Here is a 19,114-nt window from a genome sequence, read left to right on the forward strand (position 1 = left end):
TGGTCTCAAGTTGCAGTGGGGGAGGTTTAGGTTGGATATTAGGAAAAACTTTTTCACTAGGAGGGTGGTGAAAGACTGGAATGCGTTACCTAGGGAGGTGGTAGAATCTCCTTCCTTAGAAGTTTTTAAGGTCAGGCTTGCCAAAGCCCTGGCTGGGATGATTTAATTGGGGATTGGTCCTGCTTTGAGCAGGGGGTTGGACTAGATGACCTCCTGAGGTCCCTTCCAACCCTGATATTCTATGATTCTATGATTCTAAGACATTAGCTTCAGCAAGTTAGCATAAGGCTTGAGGCCTATGAACTCTGAACAGATAAACTGCCCAACAGAAACAGGGAGCTGAAAATAGAGTATTTAAGGGGGATTTCTGACCACAGGAACACGGCCCAACCACAAGAGTGTTATGGCAATGAACTGACATACATAACAGGTACATGAGCTACATCCACAGACACCTAACCAAAAGAGGGCCATGGTAACAAATTGACCTATGTGATAAGCTGAGATCACTGATATACTGACTTACAGGAGAAGGATACTCCAACATTAGCAAGGTGAGGAAATACAAATGAGGAAAAGGGGGAAAAGCCTTGCATCAAACATAGAGGCATCAGCGTAACATCATATAAAAGTTGCATCCCAGCCTAGGGGCAGTAGGAGAAGGAGATGTAGCTCTTGGGAGGTGCCAGAATGATGGCCACTGATGATGAAGGGGAAGGTGATGGTGATGAGGAAGATGAAAATGAGGTAGGATCAGAGTCTAAAGTAGGGAAAGAACAAGGCAAAAATTACTTAGACAAGTTAGAAGTATTCAAATCACCAGGCCCTGATGACATGCATCCTAGAATACTCAAGGAGCTGACTGAGGAGATATCTGAGCCATTAGCAATTATCTTTGAAAAGTCATGGAAGACAGGAGACATTCCAGAAGAATGGAAAAGGGTAAATTTAGTGCCCATCTATAAAAAGGGAAATAAGGACAACCTGGGGAATTACAGACCAGTCAGCTTAACTTCTGTACCCAGAAAGATAATGGAGCAAATAATTAAGCAATTAATTTGCAAACACCTAGAAGATAATAAGGTGATAAATTACAGTCAGCATGGATTGGTCAAGAACAAATCGTATCAAACCAACCTGATAGCTTTCTTTGACAGGCTAACAAACCTTGTGGATAGGGGCAAGCGGTAGATGTGGTATATCTTGACTTTAGTAAGGGTTTTGATACTGTCTTGCATGACCTTCTCATAAACAAACTAGGGAAATACAACCTAGATGGAGCTACTATAAGGTGGGTGCATAACTAGTTGGAAAATCGTTCCCAGAGAGTAGTTATCAGTGGTCCACAGTCATGCTAGAAGGGGATAATGAGTGGGGTCCCGCAGGGATCGGTTCTGGGTCCAGTTCTGTTCAATATCTTCATCAATGATTTAGATAATGGCATAGAGAGTACACTTATAAAGTTTGTGGACGATACCAAGCTGGGAGGCATTGCAAGTGCTTTGGCGGATAGGATTAAAATTCAAAATGATCTGGGCAAACTGGAGAAATGGTCTGAAGTAAATAGGATGAAATTCAGTAAGGACAAATGCAAAGTACTCCACTTAGGAAGGAACAATCAGTTGCACACATACAAAATGGGAAATGACTACCTAGGGAGGAGTACTGCGGAAAGCGATCTGGGGGTCATAGTGGATCACAAGCTAAATATGAGTCAACAGTGTAACGCTGTTGCAAAAAAAGCAAACATCATTCTGGAATGAATTAGCAGGAGTATTGTAAGCAAGACACAAGAAGTAATTCTTCTGCTCTACTCCGCACTGATTAAGCCTCAGCTGGAGAATTGTGTCCAGTTCTGGGCACCACACTTCAGGAAAGATGTGAACAAATTGGAGAAAGTCCAGAGAAGAGCAACAAAAATGATTAAAAATCTAGAAACACATGACCTATGAGGGAAGATTGAAAAAATTGGGTTTGTTTAGTCTGGAGAAGAGAAGACTGGGAGGGGACATGATAACAGTTTTCAAGGATGTAAAAGGTTGTTACAAGGAGGAGGGAGAAAAATTGTTCTTCTTAACCTCCGAGGATAGGACAAGAAGCAATGGGCTTAAATTACAGCAAGGGCGGTTTAGGTTGGACATTAGGAAAAACTTCCTAACTGTCAGAGTGGTTAAGCACTGGAATAAATTGCCTAGGGAGGTGGTGGAATCTCCATCATTGGAGATTTTTAAGAGCAGGTTGGACAAACCTGTCAGGGATGGTCTAGATAATACTTAGTCCTCCCGTGAGTGCAGGGGACTGGACTAGATGACCTCTTGAGGTCCCTTCCAGTCCTATGATTCTATGATGGCTCACATTTCAGGTTGTTCTACAAGGGATGGTGTGAGTAAATGGATGTACAGATGTACGTTCTGTAGAATCCTGAGCTGGTGACTGTGCTAAATGTATTAATAAACTATTTGTAAATATAGAGGAGTTCCTGTAGTGTGAGTGTTGCAGCTGTGCCCAGCGGAGTTTCCCAGTATATAATGATTTGAATAAATACTGGGCCTGATCTTGGGACAAGATACTGTCAACCCTCAAAGTGATAACTGGGGATTATATTTATATTTCCTCTATAATCTATAGATCGGGCTACAGAGGGGACAACACAGGAAGCCTCTCTCTCCTTGCCCAGCTGCAGCCCTCGTGCTCCCCTGAGCACAAGGTCCGATCCCTTCTTTGCCCTTAGGGGCAAAATAAACAACTAAGCAGCCAATGAAGAGTAGAAGGGGGCCATGATAAAATCCCACAGTGCACTGGCCAGGACAGGCAGCTGGGCAAACAGAAGAACAAATGGTGGCTCTTGAAGAGGGTTTAGCTACAGACAAATCTCCCTGACCCCTTGGCATGTAAAGGATGTGTGTAACACACACACCTCTTGGGTGTGGTGTTCTGTCCCATCTAGTGGCACCGAGATCCCTGAAAGAGAGAGATAAAATGAGTCTGCCCTGCAGTCTTAGCTAAGAAGCAGGTGGCTTTTAGCTCATGTAATAAAGGCTCATGCTCTAAGCTCCAGAGGTCCCCGGTTCGATCCTGCCCGTCGGTGACCAGTGTCTGTCGGTATTACAAGTGGGGGCTCATCCGGGATTCCAACTGGAAAGTCTCTGAAGCTCGGGACATGCTTCCTCAGCTAGGGGAAGTATGTAACCCACACACCTCCTGGGTGTGGTGTTCTGTCCCCTCTAGTGGCACCGAGACCACTTAAAGAGAGAGCAATTAATAAGTTTGCTCTACAGCCTTAGCTTACAGGCAGTTGGCTTTTAGCTCATGTGGTAGAGGCTCACACAAGAATCTCCAGAGGTCCCCAGTTCAATCCTGCCCACTGACCACTGGTGTCTGTCAGCATTACATGTGCAGGAAAAATTCTTCCTCTCTGAAACAGTGTCCCTCCCAGGTTTCAGAGTAGCAGCCGTGTTAGTCTGTATCCGCAAAAAGGAAAGAAGTACTTGTGGCACCTTGGAGACTAACAAATTTATTTGAGCATAAGCTTTCGTGAGCTACAGCTCACTTCATCGGATGCATGCAGTGGAAAATACAGTGGGGAGATTTTATATACACAGAGAACATGAAACAATGGGTGTTACCATACACACTGTAATGAGAGTGATCAGGTAAGGTGAGCTATTACCAGCGGGGGAGGGGGGGACCAAAACCTTTTATAGTCACAAAGTTCAGCCACCAGGTTTGCCGTGACATTATCGGGGATACTGTTCCTGACGGCTTGTAGTCAATCTTTGTGTGTACCACTGTGTATGTACATTGGCCAAACACTTTGTGTGTATCTCTGCCATGTACATTGGCCAAACCGGACAGTCTCTACATAAAAGAATAAATGGACACAAATCAGATGTCAAGAATTATGACATTCAAAAACCAGTCGGAGAACACTTCAATCTCTCTGGTCACTCGATTACAGACCTAAAAGTAGCAATTCTTCAACAAAAAAAACTTCAAAAACAGATTCCAATGAGAGACTGCTGAATTGGAATTAATTTGCAAACTGGACACCATTAACTTAGGCTTGAATAAAGACTGGGAGTGGATGTGTCATTACACAAAATAAAATTATTTCCCCATGTTTATTCCCCCCCCCCTACTATTCTTCACATGTTCTTGTCAACTGCTGGAAATGGCCCACCTTGATTATCACTACAAAAGGTTTTGGGGATTTTTTGTTTTGTTTTTCTCCCCTCTCCTGCTGGTAATAGCTCATCTTACCTGATCACGCTCGTTACAGTCTGTATGGTAACACCCATTGTTTCAGGTTCTCTGTGTATATAAATCTCCCCACTGCATTTTCCACTGCATGCATCCGATGAAGTGAACTGTAGCTCATGAAAGCTTATGCTCAAATAAATTTGTTAGTCTCTAAGGTGCCACAAGTACTCCTTTTATCCCTCCCACAGTTCCCCCTGAGGCAGACAGATGAGAGATTTAGGCTCCTGATCTCCTTGGACCTCTTGTGTTTCTATTAGTTTTAAATCAAAATAAATGTAGTATTGTTTAAAGATGATTAAACAGGTGTTTAAAAGAGCCTGCTTCAATTTTTATTGAAAAAAATACCTGCTAGTGGAAATCACTCATTCCTCACGTTCAGGGGAGTTTGAACTACTGCTCCAGTTTGGTCCCATCTTTATTAATAAATTCTGTCCTCCAATTGCAATAGACCATAGGGATATTGGGAGCCACTGAGACAACAGGTGCTGGAGGGACACTCAGTTTTCAGCCTCTCCGTGTTCCTTCAAGGACCTGACATCTTCCACCATCCATACCCCCTGCTGAGTTCTTTCCAGCAGGAAGATGTGTGAATACTCACCTCAGTTTCTGCAGTTTGCAGTCGGGATGTTTCAGTCCTTCACACAGCAGCTTCATTCCTCCCGCCTCTCCCAGGTTGTTCAGCACAAGATCCAACTCAGTCAGGGTCGGTTTGGCTCTGAGAACAGAGGAGAGATTCCCACAGGAACTGGCTGTCAGACCACAATTCATCAACCTGCAGGAGACATAATCAGAGAGGGAAATGAGCACTTCTGTCTGGCCAGTTCCCTCAGTGGGTTTCTAGAAAGAGTCCTTTATTCTGGGAATAAAATCACCCTGCTGTAGTAGTGGATGCTGGGAATCACATAAGGATTTCAGTCCACATGCAGCTTTAGCTCTCAGTGGGCCTAAGAGTGGGAGAATTGTATGATTCCATCAGAGAGAGATGGAGGCCCGGGACCTGAGGTGGGTGCACCCAGAGAGACCCGAAAGGGGACAGGGGTGTAGCTAGCCCTGTAACTGTGACACAGGATTGAGCATGTCTACTGCAGCCTAGATGTTGCTCACCAAAGTCTGAATTTGGCCTTTCGCAAGGTAGCATTCTAGATACAGGGTTTCCTCTTTCCCTATGGCAGGCTGTAAGCCACTGGGCAGACTCAGAGCTGGAGTGGAAAAATGAAGTTATTTCAAGGTGCTCGAGGGGAGGGAAAAGCACAGAAAGCCTCCCTCTCCTTGCAACCCGCACTACGGCTGTGCCCTTGCATTCCCCTGAGCAAAAGGTCTGATCCCTTCTCTCTCCACTGTGATGCAAAAGTAGCACCAAAGCAGGCAAGAGCAGAACAGAAGGGGGCATGATAAAGTCCTGCGACTCACTGGCCCGCACGGCTAGCTGGACAAACAGAAGAACATGGTGCAGCTCGCAGAAGGATTTAGCTGCAGGCAAATTCCCCTGCCGGTGAAGGATGTGCAGGAAGAATTCTACCTCCCTCACACAGAATCTCTCTCACTCCCTCCCTTAGGCAGGGCTGTAAGAGATTTAGGATTCTGAGGCTTTGTAAGGCCTCTTGTCCTTTCATTTGTCTTAAATCGCAGAAAATGTAACATTGTTTTAAAGATCGTTGTACAAATTGGTTGTTATCAAAGGGAGTGAGATCATGCTTTATTGGACTTACATTTTTAGTGAATATTACTACAACTTCGTCCTCAATTTCAGGGGAGGCGGGGTTGAACAAGGGCTCCTGTTTGGGCTCATCTTTCTTTATACGTTCCATTTTCCAAACATGAGGGGCCATCGGGATGTTGGGAGCCACTGACACATCAGGGGCTGGAGGGACACTCAGCTTTCAGCCTCGCCATGTGCCTGCAGGGAGCTGACATTACACACCGTCCCCAGACCCTGCTGAGCTCTTTCCAGAAGAGAAACTTAGAAATACTCACCGCAGCTTCTGCAGTTTGCTGTGTGGATGTTTCAGTCCCTCACACAGCAGCTGCACTCCTGAATCCCCCAGGTTGTTCTCCCCTATGTCCAGCTCTGTCAGGGTGGGTTTGGTGCTGAGAAGAGAGGAGAGATCCCCACCACACATGGCCGTGAGATGGCAGTTAGAAAGCCTAGAGGGGACAGATAACCAGAGAGGGAAATGAACACTTCGGTCTCAGTGGGTTTCTAGGAAGATTCCTTTAATTTGGGATTAAAAATTACAGAGCTGTAGTAGTGGATGCTGAGGACCACATGACCAGGTGTCGGTTTCAATCCTGGGCATCTGTAGCTTTCATTGATCCTGTGTTCCATACATGAACATTATTCTAAGGCAAAGTTCCCAACCTCCATCTCCTGAGCAAAAACATTTGGGTTTCCCCTACTAAAGAAACTGTATTACACCTGATAGAACAGGAAGGGGAAGAAAGGGAGGGAAAGGAACCTCACTGGAAAGTCTATTGCAGTTTTGTGGATGGGGGCAGCCCATTCTTCTCTCTCTTGCGGCATCATTTCTACTTAGGACTCCGCAAACAAGCTGCCCTCTATGGGATACTCAGTATTGAACATTCAGGGATGGGTGAGTTTTGCCTTATCTCAAGTCCCCCATCACTCTCCATGTTGCCTGGGCTTGACCACACACTAAAGGAGGCCTCAATTTCCCAAGGGAGGGCAGTCTCACGGGCTGGGCCTACAATGAAAATTGTTACCATCTTTCACCATTGCATTTCTACCAGTGGCAGACTGCCTGCCACATTCTTAACCACTGGAGCGCCTAGCCCTGCTCCTAGGGAAAATGCCACTGTCCGTTGTTAATACCTTTGCAGCTGCACTGGGAGTAGTGCCATTTTGTTAGTGAAATTTTAACACAGCTCTGAGCAGACAATGTAATAAACAGTAACCTAAAGGTGCTTGTGGAAAATTCGTGTGTGTTGGACTATGACAAAATGATGTGGAAGGGATGCGGCTGGATAGGGATCAGAAGCTTAGGAGTTAAATTGCAGTGCATTCAGGAAGAACTGAAAGGGTAGATAGAATGACTGAGCCCTGGTGTGTTGTACATGTTATGTACAAGTGCACAATGTTAAGAAGAAACCGATAGATGCCAAATGACTTCCCTTAAGAAACCTCGACTGAATTTCCAGTGATGCGCAAGGCAGGACGCTGAGATGGTGTAAATCAGACAAACTACTTTGAAATTAGTGGAGCTTTGCTGATTGACAGCAGCTGAGGATCTGGCCCTTAGTGTGGAAACTCAGAAGCACTGGCCATGTGCTCCCTGATCAATCTGCCTCTTACACTCTGTGTGGAGGATCATCCACTCCCTTTCCAGCCAGTTGTCACTTATTTAGGAGTCAAACTGGACTGCAGGCTAACATTCATTTAAAGAAAAAGTTCACCTCCTGGGGAGAAGAGGCAAATGTTCTGCAAACTTCAGTCCCAGCTCTAGTGTTTGATCCAGCAGAATATTGTGCAGCAGTGTGGGGCAGGAATCAGCCCACACATCTTGTTGATTCGGAGCTGAATACAGCCACCCATACCTTTAGTGGCCGCCTTAGCCATACATTCACATCTAATTTATATAGGTTGACTCATATAGATCCCCCAAACTTTGACGAGATGCCATCACTCTTAAAACTGCCCGGAGGGCCATAACAGATGAAAATGACCTGCAGCATGCAAAGCTGACTATGCTTCAAAAGGGTGCAAATAAGCAATGCACACTTCCCGCAAGTAGATCTGCCCACCTCCAGAAGAAAATACCTACACCTCTAGCTCCTGCTGACTTGCCATGACCAACTTCATACTGCCAGCTTAATAGCAGGGCTGTCAGGAAGGGGGAGATTGCTTGAGATAAACACCTAACACCACACCCTCAAGGGACAATGCCAGAACTATTAGCCTGGGTGATACTGGCTCCCCCTCCTGCTGGGACACAAGATTCCACTTTTACACTAGGGGACCATAGAAGGGTTTAAGGAGACACACCTAGGGAGCTAAGGCAAAGGGAAACAGAGGGTCACACCCTAGAATCTACTAGAGTGTCTGAGGAAGCTAGACCAGCCTAGATCTCCAGTGGAGACGGGGGTGGGAGTGATAGGATTCCGGGTAAGATAACTATGCATGTAGACTCTGATGTTTTGAAACCTTTTTTTCCCCTAAAAGGCTTTCTTCTTATTAAATAAACAATACTTGTGTTCTCAGAAGGCTGTTCTGGCCACTGAGTTTGACTAGTCAGAGACTCCTGAAGGGAAGAATCACAGGTGTTGAACCCACTTAGACCCGCAGGATAATCGCAGTGGATACACAGGTACTGGCTGAACCGGTCAGACTTGCAGGGCCATCACAGTGAACACAAAGGGGACTGCTACCCTGGGCCTGGTCTAAGAGTGGGGAAGTTGCATGATTCCACCCAGAGAGAAGCAAGGACTAGGGGCCCAGGGCCTGAGGTGGGTGCACTCAGAAAGACCTGAAAGGGGACAGGGTGTAGCTAGCCTTGTAACCATGACATAGGCTTAGGTTTGTCCACTGAGGCCTAGATGTTGCTCACCAAAGGCTGAGTTTGGCCTTTCCCAAGGGAGTATTCCAAATACAGGGTTTCCTCTTTCCCTATGGCACAATGTAAGCCAATGGGCTGACTCAGCAGCTGGTGAGGAAAAATTAAGTCCCAGCTACAACTCACTTCAAGTCCCTTTCATCGAGTCTTGCTTTATTGTGAAAAACAAGATCTAAAAGCAAGAGGAAATCAACTCATCATACTGGGTAATAACTTCCCAAGACATTGTCAGCTTGAAGGGTAAAGGACAGTGCCTCCCCATTAGATAGCTTCCTCCACACCAGCTTCCCCTTTACTTCCTTAACCCTGCCCAGATCAGCCATGGAACCTGGGAACCCCTTACACTGCGGGCACCAAGCATGCAGCCTGCAGGAGGATCTGATGTGCATGATATATTTATGCAGCCCATATGACATTCTCAGATTCTCCAAAATCTAAGCTGCCATTTAAACAAAGTAAGTTTCTAGCCCTCATGGCAGCAGAGATCACCTTCTCAATGTGAATCCAGTGTAACAGATACAATAATGTTTACCTGAGTCGGCAGACAGCCTGAAACAACAACTCGGGGGTCTGAACTCTCCTGTTGCCTCGTATTCTGACTGGAGTATCAACTTAGTTAATATTGACACTGAACCATCATCAATGGGCTTTAAATCACTGATCACTTTGGTGGCTGGAAGAGGTAGGAAGGGGTGGGCATGAAACCCAGTAGCTTGCGGATTGGAAGTTGCTACAGAGAAGAAAATGCAGAGACATGGAACAGAGCAAACTCCCAAACACCAGCAAGAGGAAGAGAAACAGAAAGAATGATGGAGAAGGAAGAGAAACCAAGGGCAGAAATGCAGTGACCTTAAAGGGGAGCAGATTTTCTCACTGATGAGGAATGTGGCAAGAAAGCGCGGAACAAATAATAAACAAAACAATTAGTTACTACATAAGCCCAAATTGTCCCCTTGATTGTTGCTACCAGGGGAGGAGTCTATTGTGCATTACAGGGAGTACATTGTATTTATACCCTGGACTACAATTAACCATACAAATCAGGCCTCTTCCCTGAGTGAGTTTCACACCTCTGCCTTCGATGCTTAGATGCACAATATATGTAAAATAGTTTTAAAGATCATAAAGTGGTGTTTAAAATGGGCTTTTCCCTCAGAAGATGAGATTATGCTTCAATTTTTATTCAAAAATCCATTTCAGTGAAGATCACTTTTAGGGGAGTTTGGAATTAGTGCTCCAGTTTGGGACCATCCTTATTTATCACTTCCATTCTCCAAAAATGACCAGCCATCAGGCTGTTGGGAGCCACTGACACACCTGATGCTGGAGGGACACACAGATTTCAGCCTCTCCATGCTCCTACAAGAGCTGACATCACACACCATCCTCGTGGCCTGCTGAGTTCTTTACAGAAAGAAACCTGCAAATACTCACCCCAGTCTCTGCAGTTTGCAGGCTGGATGGTTCAGTCCCTCACACAGTAGTCTCACACCCGAGTCTCCCAGGTTGTTCATTGACAGGTCCAGCTCAGTCAGGGTCTGTTTGGTACTGAGAGCAGAAGAGAGATCCCTATAACAAGCGTCGGTAAGATGGCCGTTAGTAAGCCTGCAGGAGACAGATAAACAGAGAGGAAAATGAGCACCTCTGTCTGTCCAGTTCCTCAGTGGGTACCAGTGTGTTCCTAGAAAGAGTCCTTTATTCTGGGAATAAAATCCACAGCATTGTGCTAGTGGATGCTGAAGATCATATGACCATTTGTAGGTTTCAATCCACATGCACTGTAGCTCTCACTGATCCTTTGTTCCACACACGAATGTTATTCAAAGGCAAAGTTCCCAAACTCCATCCCCTGAGCAGAAACTCTTGGGTTTCCCCTAATAAAGAAATTATTATCAATGAGGGGTCAGGGGACGGGAAAGAAAGGGAGCGAAAGGAATCTCACTGGGAAATAATGAACACGCTGCTGGAAGGTATGTTACAGTTCTGTGAATGGGGGGGGAGCCCATTCTTCTCTCTGTTGCATCATTTCTACTTAGGGCCCAGCAAACAAGCCTCCATCTATGGGATACTTAGTGTTGAACATTCAGGACTCAGGGATGGGTTCCATTTTGCCAGCTTTTCAGTCCTCTCTCCCTCTCCCATTTTCTCTGGGCTGGACCATAGACTAGAAAAGGCTGGAATTTCCCTAGGAAGCCGAGTCTCATAGGCTGGGTCTACAGGGCATGTCCACAGTGCAATAAACAACCCATGGCGCGGCTGCAGCTGGCCTTGGCCACCTGACTCAGGCTGGCAGGGCTTGGGCTGCAGGGCTATAAACCTGCGCTGTAGACATTCAGGCTCAGGCTGGAGCTGGGCTCTGAGACCCTCCTGCCTTGTGGGGTCTCAGAGCCCGGACTCCTACACTGCAATTTTATAACCCTGCAGCCTGAGCCCCACCAGCTCGAGTCAGCTGACCTGGGCTCTGAATCTCGGTCCCACCGGGTTTTTTGTTGTTGTTGTGGCATTGTGGATATACCCACAATGAAATTGTTCTTATGGTCTCTCACCATTTCAGCTCCCTTGGTGCAGACTGCCTGCCAGTGTTATTAACCACGGTGTCACCTAACCATGCTCTAAGTAAAAATGCGGGTGTCTGTTGCTACCTGCAGGGGCACTGCACCCGCAGTAGTGCAATGATAGGAAATTATAACAAAGAGACCACATCTTCCTCCATTGGTGGACACCAGAGGTCTTTGCCACCCATCTGAACAAGAAGCTACTAGCCTTCTGCTCATACAGATTTTTTCTTTCTGAAACTTTTTAGTAAGGCAAAGTTACAATAAAATACCACATTGTACCTTCCTTATTACTTATTCAGGATCCGGTTAATATTCATAGAATCTGGCTAAAGATTCTGGCTTGCTGGTTGGGGAGCTCTCCACCTCTGAGTATGCTAAAAAGGGTAACCAAATTTCTAAATGCCTATCCTCTTTTTGGCCTCTCGCTTGTGTACGTATTTGGTCTGAAAGCATTTCCAGTGCAAGGACAGCACATATTTTACTATACCACAATTCCATAGGAGAAGTCCTACAATTTTCCAATAATGTGCAATACAAAGTCTTACTGCTAACAATAAAAAAGAAATTAATTTGTTTTTCAGTTCAAAACATAGATCCTGTACTGGAGCATTAATTAAGCAGGTCAGGGCATCTCCCAGGAAGCTGGCATTTTGTCATAAGATGAAAATCTTTAACAATTTCCTCCCAAAACCATCAAATTCCTGGACAAAACAACCACATATGCAAGTATGTTCCCCTTTTCCTGCTACCCCTCCAAGAGAGCACCTCCTTAGTAGCAAAAATATAATGGATCTTAACTGAAGCAACATGCCATGAATACAGTATTTTATAAAAAAAATTATTTATGAGCTACACAAATTGAAGATGTATATCCCCTTTGTCATATAAGGACCCGCTCATCCAGATCAATTTCTTTGTCCAAATCCTTCTCCCATATTTTCATCTGGGTTGTTTTCTCATCAACATCTTTTTCAATCAAAATTGTATATGTCTTAGCAATTAAACCTTTTGTTCCAGCTTGCTCCTGGGGCAACTCCTGAAATGCGGTTAAAGGTCTAGATAGAGCAGTCTTGTAACTAGATTTCACAATAAAGTGTTTGACTTGTAAATATTGAAAATACAGGATTTTTACCTTATTACATATCTCTTGGTGTGATTTTAAATCAGGACCCCGGAACAGCTGTCCAAATTGAGTCATCTCAGTTCCTACCCACAATGAATAGTCACTTTGATATTTTCTAGGGATAATTTCCTGATTATTAATGAATATACCTAAGGAAGAGGGCCTTTCGCAACACAAATTTTAAAAAAAATTGTCCAAAGTGACTAAGGTAGACTGGATGAATGGGTGACTTTTATTTTTGGTGACCTAAATTTTTTCTTAAAACCAATAATTACTATAAATAGCTGCGTCTGAGCTCCAGTCTTGTTCAAGTTTTACCCAATGTTCAGATGGTCTATTGTGAACCTAATTTATCATATATTTTCCATTGTGATGCATAATAAGAAGAAGACGACAAATTAGGGGGAAACTAGTCCAACTCACTTTATAGGCTTAAACAAAACTTTAGAACTTTTGTCTTTTATGTTTCCATATTAATTTTAATAGCACATCCTGTCATGTTTTTAATGTCAAGTCAGGGATACCAACAGAGATCCACAGAAACAAAAATAATAACTTTGGGAGGAAATTCATCTTTACCGAGGCTGCCCTACCTACCCAAGAAATTTCATATTAGTTCCATTCTTCCAAGTACTTTATTATTTTATTTCACAGTGGAGGATAATTTGCCTTTAAAAAGAATTTTTATGTTTCTCCACAATATTTATTCCTAAACATTTTAAAGATTCCTTAGCCTTTTAAATGTATGTACCTGCCAACAGTTTGTTTCGACCCCTTCAGGAATATCAATTCCTAAAAATTTCAGATTTGTCATCCTTTATTTTGAAGACTGATACCTGCCCAAATTCCAAAACCAATTATTCTATCATTTTTAATGAGGCTTCTGGATCCTGCAAATACAACAAGACATCAGCATACACCCTATTTTGTGTTCTAATCTAGGAGATGTTTTGATGCCTTTTCTAGGGGCTGTTTTTCACATTTATTGCAAATGGCTCCATTGCCAAAGCAAACAATAGGGAGGATAAGGAACAACCCTGCCTCATACCCCTAAACAAATTAAAGGAAGGGGAGTGATGACCATTAACCAAAGCAGACACTTGAGGATGAGAATGCAGGGCCAAAATGCCTGTAGAAAACTGATTTCCAAAACCAAACCATACCAAAATCTGCCTGAGGTACTCCCACTCCAGCCGGTCAAAGGCTTTCTCAGCATCAAAAGAAAGCAGCACACCGGAAGAATTGCTAGAATTAACATTATAGATCAAACTGAGAGTTCTTCTGATATTATCAGAGAGATGCCAGAAACCCTACTGGGACCTGGAGCTTTGTTGGATATTAAAGTCATAATTACAACTTCAAATTCCTCTGCAGCAATTCGCCTATCACGAGCTGCCCCATAATCCATTGAGAGTTGAGGTAGCATCACACTTCTCAAATATCTATTTATAAGTTCAGGGTTTGGCTGTTATGAAGTGTACTAAGTATGGACAAGTTAGCAAACAATTCAGAGATCTCTTTGATGCCAGTTACTAAATCTCCCTTTTTATTTCTAATCAGGGGGAAGGCTGATTTCTTTTTTAACTTTCTGGGGAAAAGCCGATCAGCCTTATTGTCCTTTTCATAATATTTTTGTTGAATATATAAAAGTGTTTACTCGGCTGTACCTGTTTGTAACAAGCTAATCTTCCCTCTTATCTCACTTATTTTCTTATACGCTCTTGTATGTTCTGTCGATTTATGTCTACCTTCCAAAATAGAAAGTTTATTAACCAAACTCTCTTCTTCATGCTCTCTCGTCTTTTTGAGGTATGGTGCTTTATTTATAAGGCGCTCCCTCATTACCACCTTTTTGGCATCCCAGAACTCACTTTTATTGATCTCTTTCTTATTACTATATATACACACTTCTGAAAATTGTATTCCAGCTCTTTAATTCTAAGGGGGTCATATAACAAAGCTCTTTTTTTAATAAATTAGCCAAGGTCCTAGAATAAAAATCATATAAATACTGAAATAAGATCCATAAGTAGCAGAATATGTATCGTTCCCAACATCCAGACTCATCTCCTGCCAGACATTTTCTAAGTGATGCAACAAATTTGCACTTTCTTTTCCCAAATGCCCTCTGGGTATATTTGATCGATCCAAAGTGGGATTAAGCACCTTGTTAAAATCCCCCCTAGAATAATATCCCCGTCCCTAAAACTTCATAAACCCCTAAAAAACTGTTAACAAAGGAAGCTTGCCCTTGACTGGGAGCAGGTACATTGCCTAATGTGAGAAGTTTATCTTTCAAGGGCCCCTGAATTAAAATATATCTGCCTTCTGTATCTATGAGTTGTGCTGAAAAAATAAAATGGAAGCATTTAGCAAAGAATACTGCCATCCTTCTTCTATTATTGCCCTGGGGAGACAAGGTAGTTTATTATTTATCGTCATTTTTCTTCAAGTGTGTTTCCTGTAACTAAATTACACTAGGAAAATCTTTTTTTCAGGGAGCAGAATACGCTTCTCCTTTTTGTTGGATTGTTCATCCCCCTTAACATTAACAATCATTGCACAATAAACTCACCTATAACTCCCAAGCCTGTTCTCACCCAGTATATTACCCCAGCCAGATGCCATGTCCCCATTACATTTGTGCCTGTTCTTTAAGTAAGATATTTTAGATAGAGTTCACATCCTACACGTAGTAATTTTAAGATTCACTTTTCCTTTTCCTTTTTTTAACATCTGTATTATTGTACCTTGACTCTGCATCTTATTTACTATAATTTTCAATTCTGAGCCCCAAGTTTTTAGTATAATTTTTCTGTTGAAACATATAACAGTATTTAACATGTTTCTGTTCTCTTATCCTCTGTTTCCCTCTCATTCCCCTCCCTATGCATTCTCCCATTGTCATCTGGTCCCCTTTATCAGTGAAAGCAGCAAAGAGTCCTGTGCCACCTTATAGACTAACAGACATATTGGACCACAAGCTTTTGTGGGTGAATACCCACTTTGTCGGATGCATGTATCCGACGAAGTGGGTATTCACCCACAAAAGCTTATGCTCCAATATGTCTGTTAGTCTATAAGGTGCCACAGGACTCTTTGCTGCTTTTATAGATCCAGACTAACACGGCTACCCCTGATACTTTATCAGTGAGAATCCAGACTTTCCTTACGTCCTCGGGGGCATGTTAGCTCCTTGCTGAAGGGAGGTTTTCTTTTCTTTCTTTTTTTAATGTTTCAAGAACCAAGCCTTATATAATCTTATCAAACACCTTTGTAATATTGAGCATTCTGAGATTATAATGCTATCTTTGAGTTAATTTATTCTTAAAATATTCCACCATAGATGATCCATTTCCAGTTAATGTACATTTTGGAATGTTTGTGATTACTTTAAAGTCAAACTTACTTCAGTAAGGCAGATCTAGGTCTCCTGCTATTTTGTTATTAATTTTTGTTTATACAATAAAAATATAAATCACAACATTAAAAAAACTGTAATCTTATAGCCATTAAGGATACTGTATCCACACAGAGTAAACTATCCTGCATGCAGCTTCCATTGAACTCTAACCCTTTGTCACTATAACCACATGGATATAATATCCATTATTTATTGTAATGTCTTGAAATACTGATTGTGTTCTTTGGGATCTGGACTTTTTCCTTTGCTCTCATGTCTGTCCAGTTGTCTTAATGATGCATCTTTTTGAGCTATTTTGGTCTCTTTGATCTCACTGATTTTTGGCGACCTGGAGGACCGATGCCCTTCATCCCCTTCAGATTGTTTTTGAGCTGATTTGCCTGTACCCATATCCATAAGTACTGGTTTCCTCTCTTTTGGACCTGAGACAGATATCTGCTCTTCCATCTAAAGGCCAATCTAAATGGGAAACCCCTCTTGTATCTTATTTTGTTCTCTCTAAGAATTGTGGTCACCTAGTAAATTCTCTTCACTTTCTAAGGGTTGCCGTTGCCAGATCTGGGAACATTTGTATGGGCTGATTAAGAATCATCAGTGATTCAGCTCTCTCCCTCATCACCCTCAGTATTTTATCCTTGTCTTAATAGCAGTGTAGATGGACAACCCTAACTCTGGTCTGGAGCCTGCTTGGGGCCTGGGGAAAAGAGATCTGTGAGCCCTCTCAGTATGAATGCATCTTTATTACCCAGTATTAATGGTATGAAAAATATTGACCAATGTGTCCAGCAGATCTCTCCCTTGAGTCTCCTCTGGAAAACCTTTAATCCTTATGTTATTCCTGCATTCTCTAATTTTCATGTCCTGCAGCTTCAATTCTATTTCTTGTTCTTTTTTTTTTTCAATTATTTGGATTCTTCAATCTAGATTAGTAATTCTGTTGGATTGTTCATTTAATCCTATTTCCACATCTGTTAGTTTATCATTCATTTTATTTTTATCTCTTTAATGTAAGCCTGCATTACTCTTCCCTCATTTTCTTATTCATTCCTTTGATTTCTAACAGCAGGTCCTTCAGATCAGCCTTAGTGACTGGTGCTTCTCCACCTGCCTCCATGGTTTGTTTGCTGAAGGGCCATTACTACTTTTTGTGGCCATGTCTTTGTTTTGGGGGAGTCAGATGTTTGTACACAGGAGATCTTTCCTTTCCCAGACGTCTACATCTTCTTGTCTTTCCTTCCTGCTCGTTACACCTCTCTCAAGATGGCTGCCACCACACTTCCCCTTTGTTTGTCTGACCTTTCCAAAATGGCCACTGATGACACACTTCCTCCCCCAGACACAATAGTACAATTTTAATTATTATTTTTTTACATCTCATTGCACTCACCCTCTGTCTCTTTACAGGATAATGAGGGTCCAGTTCAACATCTCCACATTTGCATAGTAATTATTAATATATTCTGCAGGCTGAGGGCTCTGGATTCTGTTGTTGGATATTCTCCCTCAGAGTCAGCTCTCTGGCATTGGGAGCTATCCAGCTTCCTTTAGCCTTCTTTTTAAAACTGGCTCCAAGAGGGGTTATTCATATTTAGGGCACAGATCTGTGGATTCAGTTTGTCTTAGTTCTTTTTATCTTCTTAAATTGTTTTAATTTCTCCCCAGTTTATTGCGGACAGATACATTAAACCACTATCTTGTTTGTTGTTTGAGCCATGCCCCCATGCTCACCGAGATTTTAAAGAGCTGACTGAGGAGCTCACTGGGCCATTAAAGTTGGTTTTCAGTAAGTCTTGGAACAATGGGGAAGTTCCAGAAGGCTGGAAGAAAGCTAGTATTGTGCCAATATTTAAAAGGGTAAATGGGATGAACCAGGTAATTATAGGCTTGTCAGCCTGACATTGATCCCAGGCAAGTTAATGGAGTGGCTGATCTGGGACTTGATTAATAAAGAATTATAGAAGGGAAATACAGTTAGTGCCAATCAGTATGGTTCTATGAAAAATATGTCCTGTCAAACTAATTTGATATCTCTTTATGATGAGATTACAGATTTGATGGATAAAGGAACAGTACTGATGTAATATACGTAGACTTCTGCAAGGCATTTCACTTGCTAATGCAAGACATTTTGATTAGAATGATACAAAATTAACACGGCACACATTAAAATGGATTAAAAACTAGCTAACTGATAGGTCTTAAAACGTAACTGTAAATAGGGAGTCATCATTGAGGTGTATTTCTAGTGGGGTCTCATAGGAAGCAGTTCTTGACCTTATGCTATTTAACATTTTTATCAATGACCTGGAATAAAACAAAAAATCATTTCTGATAAAGTTTGCAGATGGCACAAAAATTGGGGGAGTGGTAAATAATGAAGAGGACCGGTCATTGATACACAGTGGATCGCCTGGTAAGCTGGATGCAAGCAAACAAATATACGTTTTAATAAGGCCAAATGTAAATGTATACATCTAGGAACAAAGAATGTAGGTCATACTTATAGAATAGGAGACTTTGTTCTTGGAAGCAATGACTCTGAAAAAGATTCGGGGATTATGGTTGATAATCAGCTGAATATGATCTCCCAGTGCAACGCTGTGGTCAAAAGAGCTAATGTGATCCTTGGATGCATAACGAAAGGAATCTCAAGCAGGAGTATGGAGGTTATTTTACCTCTGTATGAGGGTCTTGTGTGATATTGTGTCCAGTTCAGGTGTCCACAATTGAAGAAAGATGTTGATAAATTGGAGTGGGTTCAGAGAAGATCCATGAGAATGATTAAAGGATTAGAAAACCTGTCTTATAGTGATAGATTCAAGGAGCTCAATCATTTTAGTTTAACAAAGAGAAGTTTAAAGGGTGACTTGATCACAGTCTGTAAGTACCTACATGGGGTACAAATATTTTACAATGGGCTCTTCAATCTAGCAGAGAAAGGTACAATAGGATCCAATTGCTGGACACTGAAGCTAGACAAATTCAGACTGGATATGAGGCATACATGTTAAGTGAGAGTAATTAACCATTTGAACAATTTAGGAAGGGTCATGGTGGATTCTCCATTCACTGGCAATTTTAAAATCAAGATTGGATGTTTTTCTAAAAGATATGCTCTAGGGGAAGTTCTATGGCCTGTGTTCTAGACGAGGTCAGTCTGGATGACAGTGGTCTATTATGG

At 42.5% G+C, this 19,114-nt stretch overlaps 1 protein-coding gene across 1 annotated transcript in view; it reads right to left on the reverse strand.

Moving 5' to 3' along the window:
• Positions 1-19,114, reverse strand: part of LOC141988757 (NACHT, LRR and PYD domains-containing protein 3-like) — a 53,779-nt gene that overhangs the window by 21,511 nt on the left and 13,154 nt on the right. Inside the window, exons 6-8 of the mRNA XM_074954691.1 lie at positions 10,263-10,433; positions 6,235-6,405; positions 4,859-5,032 (exon numbers count right to left, since the gene is read on the reverse strand). Of these exons, the coding sequence (XP_074810792.1) occupies positions 4,859-5,032; positions 6,235-6,405; positions 10,263-10,433 (516 nt within the window). The remainder of the gene's footprint in view (positions 1-4,858; positions 5,033-6,234; positions 6,406-10,262; positions 10,434-19,114) is intronic.

This window comes from Natator depressus, chromosome 6, assembly GCF_965152275.1.
Source record: "Natator depressus isolate rNatDep1 chromosome 6, rNatDep2.hap1, whole genome shotgun sequence".
Taxonomy (NCBI): domain Eukaryota; kingdom Metazoa; phylum Chordata; order Testudines; family Cheloniidae; genus Natator; species Natator depressus.